This window comes from Ranitomeya variabilis, chromosome 4 (assembly GCF_051348905.1).
Source record: "Ranitomeya variabilis isolate aRanVar5 chromosome 4, aRanVar5.hap1, whole genome shotgun sequence".
NCBI classification, from domain to species: Eukaryota; Metazoa; Chordata; class Amphibia; order Anura; family Dendrobatidae; genus Ranitomeya; species Ranitomeya variabilis.
The window spans coordinates 437115281-437138419 of NC_135235.1; the positions used below are offsets into that span (position 1 = coordinate 437115281).

Below are 23139 nucleotides of genomic sequence, written 5' to 3' on the forward strand. Positions count from 1 at the left end.
CCCTGGGACCCATAGACTCCAGCACCTTGCACCCTGGGATCAGGCCACCGTTATGGAGCACCTCCTCAAGGCCCCGATCTCACCGATCACCGTGGCGGGAGAGGTCTATGCAGAGTGGACCGTATGCCGCTGGGTGAACCCAGGATCAGACTTCATGGGGTTCCCCGGGGTGAAGACGCGTGAAGGGGAGATGGTGGAGGCCCTTAGCTGGGAGGAATACCAGGCCCAGCTAGACCAACGGTGGGAGAAGGAGGAGAAGGAGTACCAGGCCCGGTGGGAGGCTCATCACCAGCGGGACCTAGCGGTGAAGGACCGGGCCCGCAAGGACCGCACCACCCACCAGGCCCCACGTAAGCAGGGCACCGTTATAGCCTTCAGACTCTGTGGGGGTTGGGGCTTCATTAAAGAGCCAGACCTGTATGCCGAGGTCTTTGTGAACCGACGAGATGGGGAGTCCCACCTCAGAGAAGGCCACCCGGAACGGGATCTTTACCCGGGAGACATAGTCACCTATACCAGGCACTTCGGGGAGAAGGGATGGTTCGCGCTGAACGTGCACAAACAACAAGGCCTAGTAACATTTACACCAAAAAGCGCCAAGGAAAGTGTCTCCCATGGCAGTGGTGCCCCCTCGTGGTCAGGCTACGGTTACTACAAAGACCACCGTTGCTACCCCGACGTGCACCATCGTCAAGACTACGACCTGCACTGTTGCCACCACCGCCACTGTGGTGGCTAGAGAACTGACCGCAGTGATGGCTAGTGCCCAGGCCATCTCAGGATCCAAAACTGTGGGAACCCAGACCCCTGTCTGGAGTGAGGGAGCTCCTGGTACAACATCTGGTAGTCGCAAGTATCTGGGCGGATGGCCTCGTCCATTGCTACCTGTGGAACTACGGCCACCAGAGCAAGAGTAAACCTCGGAGCCATGAAACTGTATATAGTCCTTTCAAATTGTTTTTCGTGTTTTGCTGCTAAAACCCAACTACGGTTAATTCTTAAAGGGATCCCTTCGTTTACCCCGGGATCCCTGTTGCTTTATGTGTGTGCAAGTTTCTCACGTTTAACAAAGACTGCCGAATCATGGACGGTGAATGATTCACAAACTGCTGCTGTAAATAGTTGCACCTTCTTAAAGGTGCCCTCTACTGGTTTTACAAAGGAAGGAGCTTTTTGAAGAGACTGTTCCTGGATACAGCGCAGAAGCTCTTGTTTATTGCAGACTTGCAACCTGAGAGTTGCACTACCTCAAAGAGACTTGAGATGTCCCTCTTAAAGGGAATGTTCATTGTTGTCATAAGCCGAAATATAATGTTGCCTTAAGAAAGTTAAATGGTAATAATGTTTAACATAGTAGTAGTATGTAGATTGAAAGATAATGATAAGGAATCGAGATGTTGATAATGACATGTGAATAAAATTGAAGTTAAAGTGATTATCGGAACTAATGATAGAGAGCCAAGGAAAGATGCAGTAGGCCCGTGGGGGTAGATGAGAGAGTCCTGCATAGGAGAAAGAGAGCTCAGGAAAATGTTGATTTGCACTTTTAGTTTTATAGTAGGCCTTTAGTGGGTACCTGCCTTACGCCCTTAAAGGAAAAGTTAAATTATTGTTCAGAATTTGCACTTAGTAGATAAAATGCCCGGCTGGGTAATAATGACCGTTATTTATAGTCAGTTATTTAATGAGTGTTATTTAAAATCTTAAGTACTATGTCCATATGTTTTTGTTTGTAACGTTCAAGTGTCGTTACCTCCCATAAAGGGAAGCACTGTTAATTTTCTTGTTTATTGCATTTCATAATTTTGTATGTCTTTTGCTAACATGTATTGTTGTTCTTCTTTCCCAGTCCGGGAGTACTGGATTTAACCGGGGGGGGAGTGCAGCGCCCCAGAGTCCTGGTCATTGCAGTACTGTCGCTCCACCACTAAGGGGAGTGATGGTATGTCTGATGGCACTAAAAGAGTTCACCTGACCAGGTATCACAGTCACACATTACACTTCACACTCCGGCCACCAGGGGGAGCAAAGGGTTCTATGTATTAGGCCACTCCTCACACTCTGGTAAAACTGGGGGTTGGATAGGAAGTTAGACAGAAGCTGACTGGGTTTTGCCCAGGTAACATCTAGTGAGAGAAGAGCGTTGCTTGGGAAGATTCAGGGGGGTCCCTGTCAGGGGTGGGATCCTGACAGAGGCCTAGCGAAAGGACAGATCGTTACGGAGCCGTGCCTGCACTTCATTGCGGCGGCATCTTAAGAAAGGACACGAAGCGAAGCATATTGTGGAGAAGTGAGAAACGAGATCACAGCAAAAAGGTGATAGAACCAGTAGGAGTCGTGCCCCGAGATCGGCAACATCCTACTGAGGCACGTAGCCGGTGGCCGGAACGCCGAGGTAGTATTGGGCTCTACGCATTACTTCAAACCAACGGCAGGGCAGTTAATTTTAGGTTGGCTGCCTCACCTAAATCACCTAATGAAGACAACGGAGGCAATTGTGGGAGAGGGGCGTCTCTAGGGTCCCTATAAAATAACTCCAGGCCTACACCGTCATACGGGTGCGTCCTATCCATATCATCTGGGGGACGGAGAGAAAGAACAGAAACATACACGACAGTTGTGAGGACTATCCCGTGGTGCTCAGCAGGGAAGTACTACAACACCCAGGCCCTAGTAGGTAGGCACTGATTTCCACCTGCAAAGGGAACTCTGGATGTGCCTTCGGACCGGCCGGTCTCAGCCAGCCCTGTTAACAGTGCTCTGGATTGCGGATGCCGAAGCCTTCAGTAAAGAAGTAAAGAGACTGCAACCCTGTGTCCTCGTTATTTACTGCGACCTACACCACCACCTACACCTTTTATTGGGCGCCCCTCAGCAGGACCACGGACCGGGTCGGGCCACCGTGACATCCTCAGAACCGAGAGAGACCCGGATCCGAGTACCCCGTCGCCCTGCGTCTGGGGGCCGCTCCACCTGCTCCTGTGAACTGATGGGGTTATCCTGCTACTCTGCTCTGAGTTCCTGCTGCATGCACCAGTTCCAGTAATCCTCCTTCATCTGCTGCTCGTGTTTGCTTCCATCTGCATTTGCAGGACATGTAAGTTGTTTCTGCTCTGCAAGAACCTGAGACTATTACCCAGACCTCCCTGGTTGAGCTAAGATATTATTTGAACTGCCTTATAAGCATATCTATCTGTGTTGAGGACTAAGCAAGGACTTATTCGTGTCAAGTATCCTCAAGAATAATTGTGCTTCATAGACTTTCTGCGTGATTGCATTTTCCTCTGAAGTTTCCTATAGACTGCTGAGCTGCATTTGATATTTGCACCAAGTGTTGTGGACTTGAGTTTCTCTCTGCACCTGTCTGAATCACCGTGTGATAATATAGACTTTACCACTTATAAAACTGTCCTATAGTGGTCTTGTTCCACGCAAAGAGTCTCCTGAGTTATCCCCTATAATTATTACAGGATACTCTAGCCTAAAAAAAAAAAAAAGGAGACTGCTGGAACAATGACTGCAGAAAGCAGACTAGAGCAGGTGTTTTCCATAATTAGATCACTGCAGAAAGATGTGGAAGGTCTGCAAAAGAAGTTTGGAAGCTTTGAACTCAATCAACAAGTGTTTGGACAGACTTTGCAGGACTTAAGCACCCGCATAGCAGCCCAGAAAAACAAACTTGCTGGCATAGAGTCCCAGTATGGACGGGCTTTTCAGGACATAAGCACGCAAATAGCTGCACAAGCGACTTTTCCCTCTGGGCAACCGCCACCAGCTAGCCCACCTAAGTTGCCCCATTCAGATTTAATGGTGATCACGACAAATTTCGTGGCTTTGTGAATCAATGTATGCTATATTTTGATGTGCATGCTGACCGTTTTCCTAATGATAGATCCAAAGTATTGTGTGCAATAATTCTGCTGACCGCACGAGCGCTCACCTGGGCGAATCCGATGATTGAGTCTCGTGACCCACGGTTAAATAACTTGGATGATTTCAAGGCCACTATGGCATTAATGTTTGATGATCCTAATTGCTGTGCAACCGCTGAATCTGCTTTATTGTCTTTACGCCAGGCAAAACGTTCTGTTATTGAGTATGCTACTGAATTCCGGAGATTAGCGGTAGATACCAATTGGGACAGTTATGCACAATTGCCTATTTTTAAAAGGGGTCTGTCTAGTATTGTAAAAGATGAACTAGCTCGCTCTGAGTCACCACAAGAGCTAGAGACATTTATACAGCATTGTGTGCGCATTGACATTCGCCTTACTGAGCGTAGGCAGGAGAAGTTTGCTGCATATAACCATATTTCTAACTTTTCCCTTCCTTCCAAAGAGCATGCAGGTAAAACATCTCGGGAGGTGGAGGAGGTGCCCATGCAAATTGATTCTGTTCAGAGGCGCGAGATCAATGAGCGCCAGGAGCATCGCCTTCGTGAAAGTCTATGTTTCTACTGCGGCCAGTCTGACCACTTCTTGATCAATTGTCCTAAGTGTCCTAGACAGCCTAACAAGGTGCTAGCCGCAGTAGGGGAGTATGACAACTGTGATGATGAATCTGACATCTCTGAATGTAGCCTGCCTTTAAACACTGTATTCCATTCACTTTCTATGACTTCACCCCCCAAGGAGCTTAAGGAAAAGAACTCTCACTGTTCTCTCCCTATTAAGATCCTGTTTTCAGGACAGTGGATTTCCAGTGCAGCTATGATTGACTCTGGTGCAGGTGGCAATTTCAGGGATATCGCATTTGCCAAGGAACATGGTATTGAAATTCAGCAAAGAGCCTCTCCAATTACCATGGAAACAGTGGATGGGTCACCTTTAATCTCTGGGCCTGTGGATCAGGAGACCGTACCCCTTGAAATTTTGTTGGAGCCTAATCATCAGCAGCAACTTTTTTTCTTGCTAATTTCTTCTCCTCATTTTCCTGTGATTTTAGGCATTCCTTGGTTGCGTTCTCAGAACCCAATTATCAACTGGGAGACCAAGGAGATTATCTTTCCAATAAGGAGCAACTCAGCGTTAACAGAAGCTGTCCCTGAGTCCACGGCTACGGAACCACATGTACAGGTATTTTCTTTACCTCCAGCATATAAAGAGTTCTCTGACATCTGTGACAAGAAGAATGCACATCAGCTTCCTCCACACAGGCATTATGACTGTCCCATTGAGTTGCTTCCTGGGGCAGCTATTCCTTTTGGTAATGTATACCCTTTAGCGGCACATGAGCTTCAAGCCTTAAAGGAGTATATTGATGAAAATCTGGCCAAAGGCTTCATACGTCCTTCTTCCTCACCAGCAGGGGCACCTATCTTTTTTGTAAAGAAGAAGGATGGGACCCTGAGAACCTGTGTTGACTATCGGGAACTCAATAAGGTAACCGTACGAAACTGTTACCCTTTGCCTCTGATTCCCGAATTACTGGAAATAGTCCGCCATGCTAAGGTGTTCTCTAAACTGGGCTTATAATTTGGTGCGTATTCGTCCAGGGGATGAGTGGAAGACAGCATTCAGATGCCGGTATGGACACTTTGAATCTCTTGTGATGCCCTTCGGGCTTTGTGACGCCCCTGCAACATTTCAACACCTTGCTAATGACATTTTCAGAGATTTGTTGGACCAGTTTGTAGTGATCTATTTGGACGATATGCTAATCTTTTCTGATTCTCTACAGGAACATGAAGAACATGTCAAAACTGTTTTAAGACGTCTGAAAGAGAACCATCTGTATATTAACCCGGAGAAATGCGAGTTCCATCGTTCTGAGATACAGTTCTTAGGTTATATCATCTCTCCCCAGGGGCTGAACATGGAATCTGGTAAGATTCAGGCTATCCTTGACTGGCCAGTACCCAAGAACGTTAAGGAGGTCCAACGTTTTATTGGTTTTGCAAATTTCTACAGACGCTTCATTCGAAACTTTTCTGATATTGTCCGTCCCATTACTTCCTTGACAAAGAAGGAAAAGCCCTTTAAGTGGTCATCACAGGCTCAAGAAGCTTTTGATCGGCTTAAGATCTGTTTCACATCAGCACCGCTGTTGATACACCCAGATCCAACACTTTCTTTCATTGTGGAGGTGGACACTTCTGATAATGCTTTGGGGGCTATTCTCTCCCAAAGAACTGGAGAAAAGGGTCTGCTACATCCTTGTGCTTTCTTTTCCCATAGACTAACCTCAGCAGAGAAGAATTACGACGTGGGAGACAAGGAATTGCTGGCTATTATTGCGGATTTCAAAGAATGGAGGCATCATCTGCAAGGAGCTGCACAACAGATCATAGTGCTAACTGACCATCGCAATTTGGAGTTCCTTAGATCCGCTAGATGTCTTTCTCCTCGTCAGGCTCGTTGGAACTTATTTTTAAATCAATTTAACTTTGTTATCTCGTACCGTCCAGGTTCTCATAATGGGAAGGCTGATGCTTTATCCCGAATTCATGCTGCGGATTCCGTACCTGGAACCCCATCCAAGACCATTCTATCTGATGCCAATTTCATCGGAGTTATCAACGATCAGGACTTGTGGAAGGAGTGCAGGGAGGCCTATGACGGTGATGTATTTCTGGCCAACCCACCTGTGGATATTAATCTTGTCTTTAAGGGTGGCATGTGGTTCAGAGATCGATGTATCTACGTCCCTGAGGTCATCCGTCTGCAGATCCTCAAGTTGGTACATGACTCCAAGTTGGCTGGTCACAGGGGGGTACAGAAGACACAAGAGTTCCAGAGCCGATTCTTCTGGTGGCCAACTTGCCTGAAGGATACCAAGGACTATGTTCTCTCTTGCGAGGTATGTGCTCATTACAAGACTCCTCATGTGGCGCCTATGGGTCTTCTACAACCATTACCTGTTCCGTCCCGCCCTTGGAGGTCTATATCAATGGACTTTATTGTGAAGCTGCCTACATCGGGAGGCATGAACAAAATCATGGTTATAGTTGATCGCCTGACTAAAGCTGCTCATTTTGTCCTGTGCACCGGCCTCCCCTCAGCTAAAGATACAGTGAACTTGGTTATACAGAATGTCTTTCGGTTGCATGGGGTTCCGGATGAGATCATCTCTGACCGTGGAGTGCAGTTTACTTCAAGATTCTGGAAAGGGTTTTGCTCTACACTCAATATTAATGTCGGTCTCTCTTCCGCTTACCATCCCCAGACAAATGGTCAGACTGAGCGTACCAACCAGACGCTGGAACAATATCTAAGATGCTATGTCAGCCATCTCCAGGATGATTGGTTGGAGTTGCTGCCGTTAGCCGAATTTTCATATAACAATTCTCAGAGCGCCTCCACTAAATTTACACCTTTCTTTGCCAATCTGGGTTATCATCCGTGTATCTTACCTAGGTCTCCAATTAATTCTCCAGTTCCGGCAGTGGAGGAAAGGCTGACTGCGATGAGGCAAAATCTGGAGGTTCTGAAGGAATCCCTGACCACAGCTCAAGAACGTTATAAGAGATCAGCTGATAGATTCCGTAAACCTGCACCCATATTCAAGGTAAGAGATTCCGTGTAGTTAGCAACTAAGAATCTGAAGTTAAACGTTCCTTCACAAAAACTTGGACAGAAATTAATTGGCCCTTTCAAGATCAACGGTATTGTGAGCTCTGTGGCCTGCTGGCTGAAGCTACCTAGGACTATGAAGGTACACCCAGTTTTTCATGTATCTTTACTAAAGCCTGTGTTGTGATTCGGTTCGTGGGCTCCCCCGGTGGTCTCTTGTGGTACTGGTGTCCTGCAAGCTTTGCCTTCTCAGTTCACCTGTTCCTATCAGGATGTGGGAGTATCCTATTTAACCTTGCTCCTCAGTCATTCTAATGCTGGCCATCAATGTATCCAGAGTGATTCTGTTGCATGTTCCTGCTCCCAGTTTTCTGCTCAGCTAAGTTGGACACTTTAGTCCTTAAGTCTATTTTTGTATGTTTTGTCCAGTTTGCACTTATGTGAATCTCTGCAGCTGGAAGCTCTTGTTGGGCTGAAATTACCACTCCAGTGGCATGAGTTGTCACATGAGTTAAGGTAATTTCAGGATGGTGTTTTGAAGGGTTTTGCAGCTGACCGCGAAGTCCTCTGTTGTATCTTTCTGCTATTTAGTTAGCGGGCCTCTCTGTGCTAAATCTGCTTTCATACTACGTGTGTCTTTTCATCTGCTCTCACCGTTATTATATGTGGGGGGCTGCTATCTCCTGTGGGGACATTCTCTGGAGGCAAGCCAGGACTGTGTTTTCTTCTACCAGGGGTAGTTAGTTCTCCGGCTGGCGTGCGGCATCTAGAGACAACGCAGGAATGCCCCCTGGCTCCTTCTAGTGTGGTGTGTAGGTTTAGCATCGCGGTCAGCTCTAGTTTCCATCACCCGAGAGCTTGTCCGTTTATTCTATGCTTCTGATGTTTCCTTGCCATTGGAAACCATAACAGTATGGCCAGCCCAAATGTTTAATCTATAGGCTGAAGCAGGAGAGAAAAGGAACTGTGTGAAACCTTTTTTTTTTTTTTTTCCTTCCTCTGAAGTTGCACTCCAGCTCTAATTGCAGTCTCCTGTTTTCCTCTCCTCTTAACCCCTGAATGGCTCAGACTTTATCTGTTGAAATATGGATCCCCAGAGTCTGGCTACCAATTTGAATAATCTTGCCTCTAAAGTTCAGAATATACAAGATTTTTTGTTACATGCTCCTCGGTCTGAACCTAAAATTCCTATACCGGAGTTTTTTTCTGGAGATCGATCTTGTTTTCTAAATTTTAAATACAATTGTAAATTGTTTCTTTCGCTGAGATCTCATTCTGCTGGAGATCCTGCCCAGCAAGTAAAAATTGTTATTTCTTTACTGCGGGGTGACCCCCAAAATTGGGCATTTTCATTGGCACCAGGGGATCCTGCGTTGCTCAGTGTGGATGCGTTTTTTCTGGCTTTGGGGTTGCTTTATGAGGAACCAAATTTGGAGATTCAGGCTGAGAAAGCCCTAATAGCCCTCTCTCAGGGGCAAGATGAAGCCGAAATATATTGCCAAAAATTTCGAAAATGGTCTGTGCTTACTCAGTGGAATGAGTGCGCTCTGGCGGCAATTTTCAGAGAAGGTCTCTCTGATGCTGTAAAAGACGTCATGGTGGGGTTTCCTGCGCCTACTGGTCTGAATGAGTCCATGACAATGGCAATTCAGATTGATCGGCGTTTACGGGAACGCAAACCTGTGCACCAGTTGGCGGTGTCTTCTGAAGAGGCACCACAGAGTATGCAATGTGATAGCTTTCTGTCCAGAAGCGAACGACAGATTTATAGGCGCAAAAATCATTTGTGCTTCTATTGTGGAAATTCTACTCATGTTATATCAGCATGCTCTAAACGAACAAAGAAAGTTGATAAATCCTCTGCTATTGGCACTTTGCAGTCCAAGTTTATTTTGTCTGTAACTCTAATTTGTTCGTTATCTTCTATTGTTGCGGATGCGTATGTGGATTCTGGCGCCGCTTTGAGTCTTATGGATTGGTCCTTTGCCAGGCGCTGTGGGTTTGATCTAGAGCCTCTGGAAGTTCCTATACCTTTAAAGGGTATTGATTCTACACCATTGGCTAGTAATAAACCACAATACTGGACACAAGTGACTATGCGTATGACTCCAGACCATCAAGAGGTGATTCGCTTCCTTGTACTGTATAATCTACATGATGTGTTGGTGCTGGGATTGCCATGGTTGCAAACTCATAACCCAGTCCTTGACTGGAAAACAATGTCTGTACTAAGCTGGGGATGTCAGGGAAATCATGGGGACACATCTTTGGTCTCCATTGCTTCATCTATTCCCTCTGAAATTCCTGAGTTTTTGTCTGATTATCGTGAGGTTTTTGAGGAATCTACTCTTAATTCTCTTCCTCCTCACAGAGATTGCGATTGCGCCATAGATTTGATCCCTGGCAGTAAATTTCCTAAGGGTCGTCTATTCAATCTGTCTGTACCTGAACATGCTGCCATGCGAGAGTATATTAGGGAGTCCTTGGAAAAGGGACATATTCGTCCTTCTTCGTCTCCTCTTGGAGCGGGGTTCTTTTTCGTAGCTAAAAGCGATGGTTCTTTGAGACCTTGTATTGATTATAGACTCTTGAATAAGATCACAGTCAAGTATCAGTATCCTTTGCCATTGCTGACAGATTTATTTGCTCGCATTGAGGGGGCGAAGTGGTTCTCTAAGATTGATCTTCGCGGTGCGTATAATTTGGTGCGAATTAAGCAGGGGGATGAGTGGAAAACCGCATTTAATACGCCCGAGGGCCATTTTGAGTATTTGGTGATGCCTTTTGGTCTGTCAAATGCCCCTTCGGTCTTTCAGTCTTTTATGCACAATATTTTCCGTGAATATCTGGATAAATTTATGATTGTGTATTTGGACGATATCTTGATTTTTTCGGATGACTGGGAATCTCATGTTCAACAAGTTAGGAGGGTTTTTCAGGTTTTGCGGACCAATTCTCTGTTTTTTAAAGGTTCAAAGTGTGTTTTTGGGGTTCAGAAGATTTCTTTTTTGGGGTACATTTTTTCCCCCTCTTCTATTGAGATGGATCCTGTGAAGGTTCGGGCTATTTGTGACTGGACGCAACCGACTTCTCTTAAGGGCCTTCAGAAATTTTTGGGCTTTGCTAACTTTTATCGTCGATTCATAACTGGTTTTTCTAGCGTTGTCAGGCCTTTGACTGATTTGACTAAAAAGGGTGCTGATGTTGCAGATTGGTCTCCTGCTGCTGTGGAGGCCTTTCGGGAGCTTAAGCGCCGTTTTTCTTCTGCTCCGGTGTTGTGCCAGCCTGATGTTTCTCTTCCTTTTCAGGTGGAAGTTGATGCTTCCGAGATCGGAGCGGGGGCGGTTTTGTCGCAGAAAAGTTCACATTGTTCAGTGATGAGACCTTGTGCGTTCTTTTCTCGAAAATTTTCGCCCGCCGAGCGAAATTATGACGTCGGTAATCGGGAGCTTTTGGCGATGAAGTGGGCATTCGAGGAGTGGCGTCATTGGCTTGAGGGTGCTAAACATCAGGTGGTGGTCTTGACTGATCACAAAAATTTGATTTATCTTGAGTCGGCCAGACGTCTGAATCCTAGACAGGCGCGCTGGTCGTTGTTTTTCTCCCGGTTTAATTTTGTGGTTTCGTATCTGCCAGGTACTAAGAATGTGAAGGCGGATGCCCTTTCTAGGAGTTTTGAACCTGATTCCCCTGGTGATTCTAAACCTACGGGTATACTTAAGGATGGGGTGATATTGTCTGCTGTCTTCCCAGACCTGCGACGTGCTTTACAAGAGTTTCAGGCGGATCGGCCTGATCGTTGTCCGCCTGGTAGATTGTTTGTGCCGGATGAGTGGACCAATAGAGTCATCTCGGAGGTTCATTCTTCTGCGTTGGCAGGTCATCTGGGAATTTTTGGTACCAGAGATTTGGTGGCTAGGTCCTTCTGGTGGCCTTCCCTGTCTCGGGACGTGCGTACTTTTGTGCAGTCTTGCGATGTTTGTGCTCGGGCCAAGCCTTGTTGTTCTCGGGCTAGTGGGTTGTTGTTGCCCTTGCCTGTTCCTAAGAGGCCTTGGACACACATCTCTATGGATTTTATTTCTGATCTCCCTGTTTCTCAGAAGATGTCCGTCATTTGGGTGGTGTGTGACCGCTTTTCTAAGATGGTTCATTTGGTGCCCTTGCCCAAGCTGCCTTCCTCATCTGAGTTGGTGCCCCTGTTTTTTCAGAATGTGGTTCGGCTGCATGGTATTCCGGAGAATATCGTTTCCGACAGGGGATCCCAGTTTGTGTCCAGATTTTGGCGGGCGTTTTGTGCCAGGATGGGCATTGATTTGTCTTTTTCGTCTGCATTTCATCCCCAGACAAATGGCCAGACGGAACGTACTAATCAGACCTTGGAGACTTATTTGAGGTGTTTCGTGTCTGCTGATCAGGATGACTGGGTCTCCTTTTTGCCGTTGGCTGAGTTTGCCCTTAATAATCGGGCCAGTTCTGCCACTTTGGTCTCCCCTTTCTTTTGCAATTCAGGGTTCCATCCTCGTTTTTCATCTGGTCAGGTGGAGTCTTCGGATTGTCCTGGAGTGGATACCATGGTGGATAGGTTGCATCTTATTTGGGGGCAGGTGGTGGACAATTTGGAGTTGTCCCAGGAGAGGACTCAACGTTTTGCTAATCGCCATCGTCGTGTTGGTCCTCGTCTTCGTGTTGGGGACTTGGTGTGGTTGTCCTCCCGTTTTGTCCCTATGAGGGTCTCTTCTCCTAAGTTTAAGCCTCGGTTCATCGGTCCTTATAAGATTTTGGAAATTCTTAACCCTGTGTCTTTTCGTTTGGACCTCCCAGCATCCTTTGCTATCCATAATGTCTTCCATCGGTCATTATTGCGGAGGTATGAGGTACCACTTGTGCCTTCTGTTGAGCCTCCTGCTCCTGTGCTGGTTGAGGGTGAATTGGAGTACGTGGTGGAGAAAATCTTGGACTCCCGTGTTTCCAGACGGAGACTTCAATATCTGGTGAAATGGAAGGGCTACGGTCAAGAGGATAATTCTTGGGTTACAGCTTCTGATGTTCATGCTTCTGATTTGGTCCGTGCCTTTCATAGGGCTCATCCAGATCGCCCTGGTGGTTCTTGTGAGGGTTCGGTGCCCCCTCCTTAAGGGGGGGGTACTGTTGTGATTCGGTTCGTGGGCTCCCCCAGTGGTCTCTTGTGGTACTGGTGTCCTGCAAGCTTTGCCTTCTCAGTTCACCTGTTCCTATCAGGATGTGGGAGTATCCTATTTAAACTTGCTCCTCAGTCATTCTAATGCTGGCCATCAATGTATCCAGAGTGATTCTGTTGCATGTTCCTGCTCCCAGTTTTCTGCTCAGCTAAGTTGGACACTTTAGTCCTTAAGTCTATTTTTGTATGTTTTGTCCAGTTTGCACTTATGTGAATCTCTGCAGCTGGAAGCTCTTGTTGGGCTGAAATTACCACTCCAGTGGCATGAGTTGTCACATGAGTTAAGGTAATTTCAGGATGGTGTTTTGAAGGGTTTTGCAGCTGACCGCGAAGTCCTCTGTTGTATCTTTCTGCTATTTAGTTAGCGGGCCTCTCTGTGCTAAATCTGCTTTCATACTACGTGTGTCTTTTCATCTGCTCTCACCGTTATTATATGTGGGGGGCTGCTATCTCCTGTGGGGACATTCTCTGGAGGCAAGCCAGGACTGTGTTTTCTTCTACCAGGGGTAGTTAGTTCTCCGGCTGGCGCGCGGCATCTAGAGACAACGCAGGAATGCCCCCTGGCTACTTCTAGTGTGGTGTGTAGGTTTAGCATCGCGGTCAGCTCTAGTTTCCATCACCCGAGAGCTTGTCCGTTTATTCTATGCTTCTGATGTTTCCTTGCCATTGGAAACCATAACAAGCCTGTATCTCCTAATACCTTCCAGGGACATGTTGTGCCACCTCCGCAGCCTGTGGTGATTGATGGGCAAGAACAATTTGTGGTGGAGGAAATTGTTGATTCCAGGATTCGCAGGAATCAGCTCCAATATCTGATAAGATGGCAGGGATATCCCCCTGAGGAAGACTCTTGGGAACCTGTCGAAAACATCAATGCCCAATAGAAGATTTCTCGTTTTCATCAGAGATTCCCTGAGAAACCAGGTCCAGGATCGTCCAGAGGCCGGTTCTAAGGAGGGAGTAATGTCAGGACTCTGAAAAAATTTTATTACCTTTTTGTGCATTACTGCCCTTTTCCAAGATGGCGTCTTTGGTCTCATGTGCACTGTGTCTTCCTGCTATAAAACTCCACCCCAGCCTTCAGTCTGTGCTAGAGTATTCTGCCTTGCATCCAGCTCCTGACCTCTGGTGACTCCCTGGCTATATACCTGCTCCTGTGAACCTGTGGGGTTATCCTGCTACTCTGCTCTGAGTTCCTGCTGCATACACCAGTTCCAGTAATCCTCCTTCATCTGCTGCTCGTGTTTGCTTCCATCTGCATTTGCTGGATATGTAAGCTGTTTCTGCTCTGCAACAACCTGAGACTATTACCCAGACCTCCCTGGTTGAGCTAAGATATTATTTGAACTGCCTTATAAGCATATCTATCTGTGTTGAGGACTAAGCAAGGACTTATTCGTGTCAAGTATGCTCAAGAATAATTGTGCTTCATAGACTTTCTGCAGGATTGCATTTTCCTCTGAAGCTTCCTATAGACTGCTGAGCTGCATTTGATATTTGCACCAAGTGTCGTGGACTTGAGTTTCTCTCCACACCTGTTTGAATCACCGTGTGATAATATAGACTTTACCACATAAAACTGTGTCCTGTAGTTGTCTTGTTCCACGCAAAGAGTCTCCTGAGTTATCCCCTATAATTATTACACTAAGCCTCGTATGCTGCTATTTACAATGCTGATTGAAATTAATATTGACTTATATACGCAGGTGTTTTCTGATCTACAGAAGTGATATGATTACTGGACTACAAATATATTTGTAGTGTCTAAACAAGTAACGGATTACTCTGTGGTCAGTGGGTCAGGAACAGCCCCATAGCTAGACAATACTATAAGAGGCTGATATTGCGGTTATGTAAATATAACATGCACGGCATTCTGCCCATTAGCGTATAGCCGGTTTGGAGAAGCAATAATTACATTTGCCAAAAACTAGACTGGCGTATGGTTATCAGTTTTTTAAAATCCCTTTTGTGTCTTGGGGATGGTTCAGTAGCCCTCCCTTTCCCGCTTTCTCACTGTGGTGTTTTTGGTATCACGTTGTTTTCTTTGTTTTTTGGTTTTTAACTAATAAAGTAAAAGTTAAGTTTTAGTCCATTTGCTACTTACATTTATTTTTTGGTGGACCATATCCTGCTATTCAATCAGGACAATAGGCAAGCAGCTTAGTGAGAAGGCAACAACTATTGGCACTATTACTAGAAAATGGAAGACACAAGATGAGTATCAAACTTCTTCAGTCTGGGGCTTCATGTACGGTCTCACCTCATAGGGTAAGGATGATTCTGAGACATGTCAGGAATCAGCCCAGAACTACATGGGAGGGCATGGTTAATGACATGAAGAGAGCTGGGACCACTGTTTCAAATATTACCATTAGTAACACACTACACAGTCATGGATTAAAATTCTGCAGGGCACACAAGTTATCCCTGCTCACGCCAGGACATATCCATTCCAGTTTGAAGATCGCCAATGACTATTTGAATGATCAAGGAGACATGGGAGAAGGTCATGTGGTCAAATGAAACCAAAATAAAACTTTTTGGTATCAACTCCACCCGCCGTGTTGCGAGGAAGAAGAAGGATGGCTGCAACGCCAAGAACACCGTCCTAACTGTGAAGTATGGTGGGAGAAACATCATACTTTAGGGGGGGGGGGTTTGCAAAAGTGACAGGACGACTGCACCGTATTGAAAAGAGTATGGATGGGGTCATGTATCGTGAAATTTTGGCCAATAACCTCCTTCCCTCAGTAAGAGCATTGAAGATGGATCATGGCTGGGCTTTCCATCATGACAATGGCCTGAAACTCACAGCGTCAAACCTAATAGTTAATATTTCTCAGTTCAATTAAAATGTCAATGTCTGTAGTGAATAAAGATAGTTATCTGTAGCTTGGATATTGTATTTTTGAACCAAACAGCTACTGTATCAACAAAAAATTACCTTTTTTTCTCCAGAAATCAAATTGCCTTCAGGCAACTTGTTATAAAATATGTCAAGCAAAAAATTTATGAATTAAACAGTTTTCTTACCGATGACATCCTGGTATTGCTTTACAACTGTTTTTGGGTCCGGACCCAGAAAGACATAAAAATCTAAAATCCCTCCTGTAGTTCTCCAGGTTAAAGCAGGAGCGGGTTGTAGTATGATATCTAGATGAATATTAACAAATATTATTTTGTGTAAAATGTTATGTAGTGTTTGTCATTAGTATGTAGAATATTACAGATGGCATATAATGTATATATTGCATCATTAGCACTTTTCATCATCACAGATTATCAATTATTAGCTTATTTCATGTTATATTACATACTTACCCATAGCATTGCTGTTAAGCAGAAATACTCCATGAGCTAAACCATCTTTTTCAAATGCAACATAAAAAGGGTGAGTGCCATACAGGTTTGCATCCTTCTAGAAATATGAGAATCAAACAGACGCTGTTACACATATAGGAAAATGATAAAATAAAAGGTTATATCAAGATAGTGTACTGTGTTTTGCCACACTTATTACACAACTCCTCAAATGCTAAAGTATCCCAGATAAAATAATAAAACAATTTCTCACCTCCATGCCGAAGATATTCCAGATGTGCCACCGGTGGTCATGTGGCTTTTCTTATACTATATGACAGCTGCAGCCAATCAAAAGCCTTTTATCAGCGGTAGCCATCACTCTTACGTGAGATGGAACAGTTTTAACTTAAAGAGTAACTGTTTTTTTTTTTTCATAAATGAATAGTATACATTGAAATAAGTAACTGTTATATATCTTATTAGAGAAATCTGCTTCTTTCTCCTTCAGGACTGATCTTTTCTTCTCAAAATTCTCAGTTCACAGCTAAAATCTGTCATCAGTGAATATATATTACCACATTTCTGAGATAGGAGATGACAGTTAGTGCTCATAAAGTTCTATGGAGAAATATAACTTTTGCTTCAGGAGATCTTGCAGCAGAATGTCTGTCTCTGCCTCTAGCTCCTCCCATCTCCATAGAATTTTTTGAACACCAACTGTCATCTCCTATCTGTGTTCATTGAATATAGATCTTACAGATTGTACCCATGAATTGAAAGTGAAAGATCAGTCCAAGAGGAGAAAGATGCACATTTCTCTAATAAGATATTTTACAAAGTTTCTTGTTTTCATTTGTACTATTGACTTATTAATTAAAAATTTCATAAATGAACAATGTGAGGATTTTGCAAGTCTTTGTGAAAAGCCTGGACAACCCCTTTACCAAACTAAATGATAGATAGATAGATACAGTAGATAGATAGATAGATAGATAGATAGATAGATAGATAGATAGATAGATAGATAGATAGTCGGATTCCACCTTCCTTACCCGAGGTATTAAGTCTCTATTCCAAAATGTTAATCTTGTCCAGTTCAAGTCAAGGTTAATTGAAGTAAGATGTTCACCCAGTCCATACAGAAAGTTTGAAGAAAGAGAGGTGGATATCTGAATAAATTGGTCTGCAAATAGCAATGGAGCCAGAGAAGTATTTAATCTAAAGGAACAAAAATGAAGAGATCTGCTATAACACAGAAAAGGCTGGGCTCACATCAGCGCTTTAAATTTAGTTCTGCTTATTATTAGGATTAATATGGTGCCAACCATCAGACCTGCAATGGAGCCTCCAAATTAACCTCATTTTTTGGCCATAAAGAAATATTCAAATGTCAATAAATGTTTAATGGGCCATGTTCACAGGGCACAAAGGTGCCATAGACATATCTGTAGCTAAGTGGACTTATCTCATTCCCACTTGAGTAAGAAAATCTAGATCTGCAGAGGTTCTCTTTTTTTTTTACAATATTTTTTAAGTTTTGTTGCCATATTTATTTTTACTTTATATATTTTTTATATTATTTGTCGTGTTTATTATTTTGATGAGTTTTCTATTTTTTATATACTGATTCTAGAAGATATACATATGAAAACAATTGACGTGCTGAAGATCTTTTCTTAAATCCACACCATTAATATCAATGGGCTACTAATGTGGATTTGTAGGAACATAATGCGTATTAAACCAAAAGATGGATTAGCCCTATTATAATTCAGTAGTGCTAACATGGAGGCTTTCTACAATAATAAGTGTATTTGAAAATTCACAACATGACCATTATTCTGGGCCAACTTACATTAATTCAGCTCTTCATTCCCTTCATCATAAGTTATCCAGTTTAACATGTAGCCCATTTATTTTGTGCTACTGTATATCTTATAATATGGGTGAAACTGCTGGCTCTCTCCCACAGTCCAGCTGATAGAAGCTGTAGGATGTGCTCTCCCGTCTTCTACATCATCTTTATCACATGTGGGGCTCATGCACATGACTGATTTTCTTAAACAAGCGCTACCCATGGTTTTCACGGAGAGCACTCATACCTATTATATTCTGTGGGGCTGTGCACAAGTCCAATTTTTTCCTTGGACCAAGTGGTCGGTGGAAAAAATTGGAGACATATCTGATCTTGATCTGAGTGTCATACCAAATCGTCAAAGCAAGTCTGTGGGTACCTGAAAAAAAATGGATCTTATGCCATTCGAGGGCGGTCTGATTTTCCCAGACTAACAGAATGGAGAAGGTGGATGATTTTTTTTTCTCTCCTTGTCCAAGAAAAACTGGTGGCACTCTTATCAGTGTTTGATCAGAGTAATCAGACCATTTTTCTTGGATGTGGAGAAAACAGTGGTATGACCCTACCCTCATAGTAACAGGGCTAGATTGTAGAGAGGGTAGAGGAGTAACTGCATTGTGGCCTCCAACAATTGAGGTCCCAGAGGTCATCTCCATCATCTCAGTTTAAGATTATGGCAAAATATTAAGCATCAGTTTTGCTCAGATTACTTGCAGTTGCCTAAAGTCACCACTTATAACTATCCTTGGTGTGGCCACTGTGTCTATTCGTACCAGTTGCTATTCTACCAGCAACACTTTAGCCTATATTATTTTCTTCTAAATTGTAGCATTATAACATATTTGTGATATTATATAACACCCCATCATCACACTGAACCAGCATTCATCAACAGACTTTACTTGAATTCCTTAAATATCCAGTTTTCCCTAAAAACCCTTACATGAATATCAGGCACATTTCAGCCTGATTAAAGTGCACTTTAGGGGGAAAGTAGACCATTCATATTATGCTCCGCTACTTCTCTGGCCCAATTTCGACTAAATTGACAACATTTGTTGACAATATTGTAAAAGATGCTTTTAGTCATCTGTCTTGTAGTTTTAAATTACAGATTTTGGTAGGTATGTATTTCAGTAAGAAATGTGCATAAAATTGGCATTCTAATATTGTACAGAAACATAGTACCCAGTGCTGTAGGGTAAAATATTCCTCCGCATTCCTACCGTAGATTGACTAGAACATTTGTATACATCCTCAGGCTTATATGGAAAAGCTACAGCAATAAATATTGAAAATAGTCTTATGCTCAGCTGCTCATATAAAAGCTCATCCATATTTATAAACTCTGCTTTACCCAATATATACAGTATATATATATATATTTATTTATTATAATTATTATTATTATTATTATTATTTATTTATATAGCACCATTAATTCCATGGTGCTGTACATGAGAAAGGGTTACATACAAATTACAGATATCATTTACAGTAAACACGTTTACAGTGACAGACTGGTACAGAGGGGAGAGAGGACAATATATATATATATACATATATATATATATATATATATATATATACATATATATATATATATATATAATGTTTTATTAACTTTTGCATAGTAAAACACTGAAAAAATATTTGTTTTTCTGTCCATATGCCATATTTTCCGGCGTATAAGACAACTTTTTAACCCCTAAAAATTGACCCAAAAGTCGGGGGTCGTCTTATACGCTGGGTACGGCGTGTGCAGGGAGCGATCCTGGATGTTCCCAGGGTCTGAAGGAGAGGAGACTCTCCTTCAGGCCCTGGGATCCATATTCATGTAAAAAATAAAGAATAAAAATAAAAAATATGGATATACTCACCCCTCCGAGAAGCCTGGCTGTCACCGCTGCAAGCGTCTGCCTCCGTTCCTAAGAATAGCAGAGCGTGAAGGACCTTCGATTACGTCGCGGTCAGTTGACCGGTCACATGAGCGGTCACGGACCAATCACAAGACCGTGACGTCATCGTAGGTCCTTCACGCTCTTCAATTCTTAGGAACGGAGGCAGACGCTTGCAGCGGTGACAGCCAGGCTTCTCGGAGAGGTGAGTATATCCATATTTTTTATTTTTATTCTTTATTTTTTACATGAATATGGATCCCAGGGCCTGAAGGAGAGTCTCCTCTCCTCCAGACCCTGGGAACCACACGCCGTATAAGATGACTGGGCGTATAAGATGACCCCCGTCTTATACAGCGGGCATATCCCAAATTCCATATTTTATATGGAAAAGTTGGGGGTCGTCTTATACGCCCAGTCGTCTTATACACCAGAAAATACGGTATTTTAAGAATATAAGTGTATGTGCACACATTGAGTATTTGCAGCATATTTTTCTGCACCAAAAACTTGGCAGGAAAAACAATGCATAACATACATGCATTTTTATGCAGCTTTGACATATTTTTTTATGCATTTTTATGTGTTTTTACTTGCATAGTTTTTTTATTAATCTGAAGGGCTAAAAAAGCTAAAAAAAAATTTGCTAAAAAAATTGACACGCTGTAGAGTTGAAAAAACACATTGTTGGTTTAAATTTGTAAGGAAAAAATAAGCAGCATGTGCATGAGATTTCAGGAATTTCATTAAAGGGGTACTCCATGGAGATAAAAATGTTTTATAATGTCCCTGCCCTCATAAACTATAAAGATGAGATGATCAGTGCATTTCTATTATCTTTAGAACACTTGTAATTCTATGTGACAGGAGCTGCTCCTCATTGCTCCTCCTCCAGTCTGGGACAATACTTCACACAGCAGTGTGAAGTTCCCCACTGTGAGTAACAACCAGTCTGAAAAGAGGGGATGTGGTCACGCCTCCTGTTCTATGCAGAGAAATGGAAGATGAGAGACTCCAGACCCAACAATGCAGACAAGCTGAAGGAGGCTATCAAAGCAACCTGGGCTTCCATAACACCTCAGCAATGCCACAGGCTGATCGCCACGCTTCATTGATGTAGTAATTGATGCAAAAGGAGCCCTGACCAAATATTGAGTGCATTTACTGATCATACTTTTCAGTAGGACAACATTTCGGATGTTGAAATAATTTTTCAAGCTGGTGATATAAAGTATTCTAATTTACTGAGATAATGACTTTTGAGCTTTCATTGGCTGTAAGCCATAATCATCAACATTAACAGAAATAAACACTTGAAATACATCATTCTGTTTGTAATGACTCTATATAATATATTTTGTATTGAAAAACTGAAATAAATTAACTTTCTGATGATATTCTAATTTTGTGAGAAGCACCTGTATAAAAATTTTTTACCAAGTCATATTTAGCAAAGCTAATAGAAATTCTGGCATTTATCCATTGCAGTCAATTACAGATCAGCTACACGGACAGTTTTCACATTTAGCCGCTGAAAATCCTGGGGAAGGAACTGATGTGAATTTTTATATTAATTGCATTTGTAATCGAACACATAAATAAAATAAGTCTGTGTGACTTGATGTGATTTGACACATGCCCAGTAGTTTTGAAACTGCCACCAGGTTATTGCTATCCCATCTGAGAGCAGCATGATGCAGTGACAAATAGCCTGAAACCAGTGATGTGTCAATTACTGTGCTGCTTGCTGCAATTTTGATAAATTACCTATTTCATCTGCTGCACATCTACCAGTTCTCTGAATGCTGAGCTTTGTGTAACCTTGGCCACAGGATGGTGGGGGCAGGATGGAGGACTACATGGCAGCAAGGTAACTAGTCCTCTAATGACAATCTCCTGCTGATAAAACAGGAATTTTATCAAAAGTACGGCAGTAAGTCATACATCACTGGATTCAGAGTCTCTGTCTCTAAATTATGCTGCTTTCAGATTACGCAGAAAAGAAATGGTGATAGATTCCCACTAATATCAGTTTGGGTAGGTTCATACTCAGCAAATTCATTACAGAAAGTAGACTCTATATAATATATGAGTTTCACTTTTTGTATTGAAGAACTGAAATAAATGAACTTTTTGATGATATCCTAAGTTTGTGAGAAGCACTTATACCTGTTGTTCATAGGAGAACTTGCAGACAATTCTTTCTTTCTTTGGCAATACCGTTTACCAATAATTACAAATGTAATACAAGTGGCCAGGTACAATGTTTTGGTGGAGGTTAGGAGTAGTAGTCTGTGCTACTTTGCTAGATTCAAGAAATCCAGAGGATGTGATGAGGGATTAGATCTTGACTCCTATCCTCCACCAAAAAAATTCTCTAGTCTTAGTCAAATATTTATGAATAATTGCATAAGAAGACGGTTGCCTAACTAAAGGCCCCGTCTCACATAGCGATTTACCAATGATCACGACCAGCGATACGACCTGGCCGTGATCGTTGGTAAGTCGTTGTGTGGTCGCTGTGGAGCTGTCACACAGACAGCTCTCTCCAGCGACCAACGATCAGGGGAACGACTTCGGCATCATTGAAACTGTCTTCAATGATGCCGAAGTCCCCCTGCAGCACCCGGGTAACCAGGGTAAACATCGGGTTACTAAGTGCAGGGCCGCGCTTAGTAACCCGATGTTTACCCTGGTTACCAAAAAAAACAAACAGTACATACTCACCATCTGATGTCCGTCAGGTCCCTTGCCGTCTGCTTCCTGCTCTGACTGACTGCCGCCGTACAGTGAGAGCAGAGCGCAGCGGTGACGTCACTGCTGTGCTCTCACTGTACGGCGGCACTCAGTCAGAGCAGGAAGCAGACGGCAAGGGACCTGACGGACATCAGATGGTGAGTATGTACTGTTTGTTTTTTTTTACATTTACGCTGGTAACCAGGGTAAACATCGGGTTACTAAGCGCGGCCCTGCGCTTAGTAACCCAATGTTTACCCTGGTTACCAGTGAAGACATCGCTGGATCGGTGTCACACACACCGATTCAGCGATGTCAGCGGGACCTCAACGACCAAAAAAAGGTCCAGGCCATTCCGACATGACCAGCGATCTCACAGCAGGGGCCTGGTCGCTGGTACGTGTCACACATAGCGAGATCGCTACTGAGGTCGCTGTTGCGTCACAAAACTTGTGACTCAGCAGCGATCTCGCTAGCGATCTCGCTATGTGAGACGGGGCCTTAAGTCATAAAGGCAAAATCACGCACCAGAAATGTGCTGAGGAAACTCTAGTGCTTGCTTCTAAATGAACTCTCTGGGTTTGAGCTTCTGAGGCCGTCACTGATCCCCAAAACAGGGGGTTCCAAAGTTTTCTT

The 23139-nt window shown here is 43.5% G+C and overlaps 1 protein-coding gene across 3 annotated transcripts in view; it reads right to left on the minus strand.

The window, feature by feature from the left end:
* Positions 1 to 23139, minus strand: part of LOC143765105 (lysosomal alpha-glucosidase-like) — a 300223-nt gene that overhangs the window by 135689 nt on the left and 141395 nt on the right. For all 3 annotated transcript variants that reach the window (XM_077251438.1, XM_077251437.1, XM_077251439.1), the window contains 3 exons: positions 17067 to 17232; positions 16033 to 16129; positions 15745 to 15864 (listed from right to left, as the gene is read on the minus strand). In XM_077251438.1, coding sequence (XP_077107553.1) covers positions 15745 to 15864; positions 16033 to 16129; positions 17067 to 17232 — 383 coding nt within the window. The remainder of the gene's footprint in view (positions 1 to 15744; positions 15865 to 16032; positions 16130 to 17066; positions 17233 to 23139) is intronic.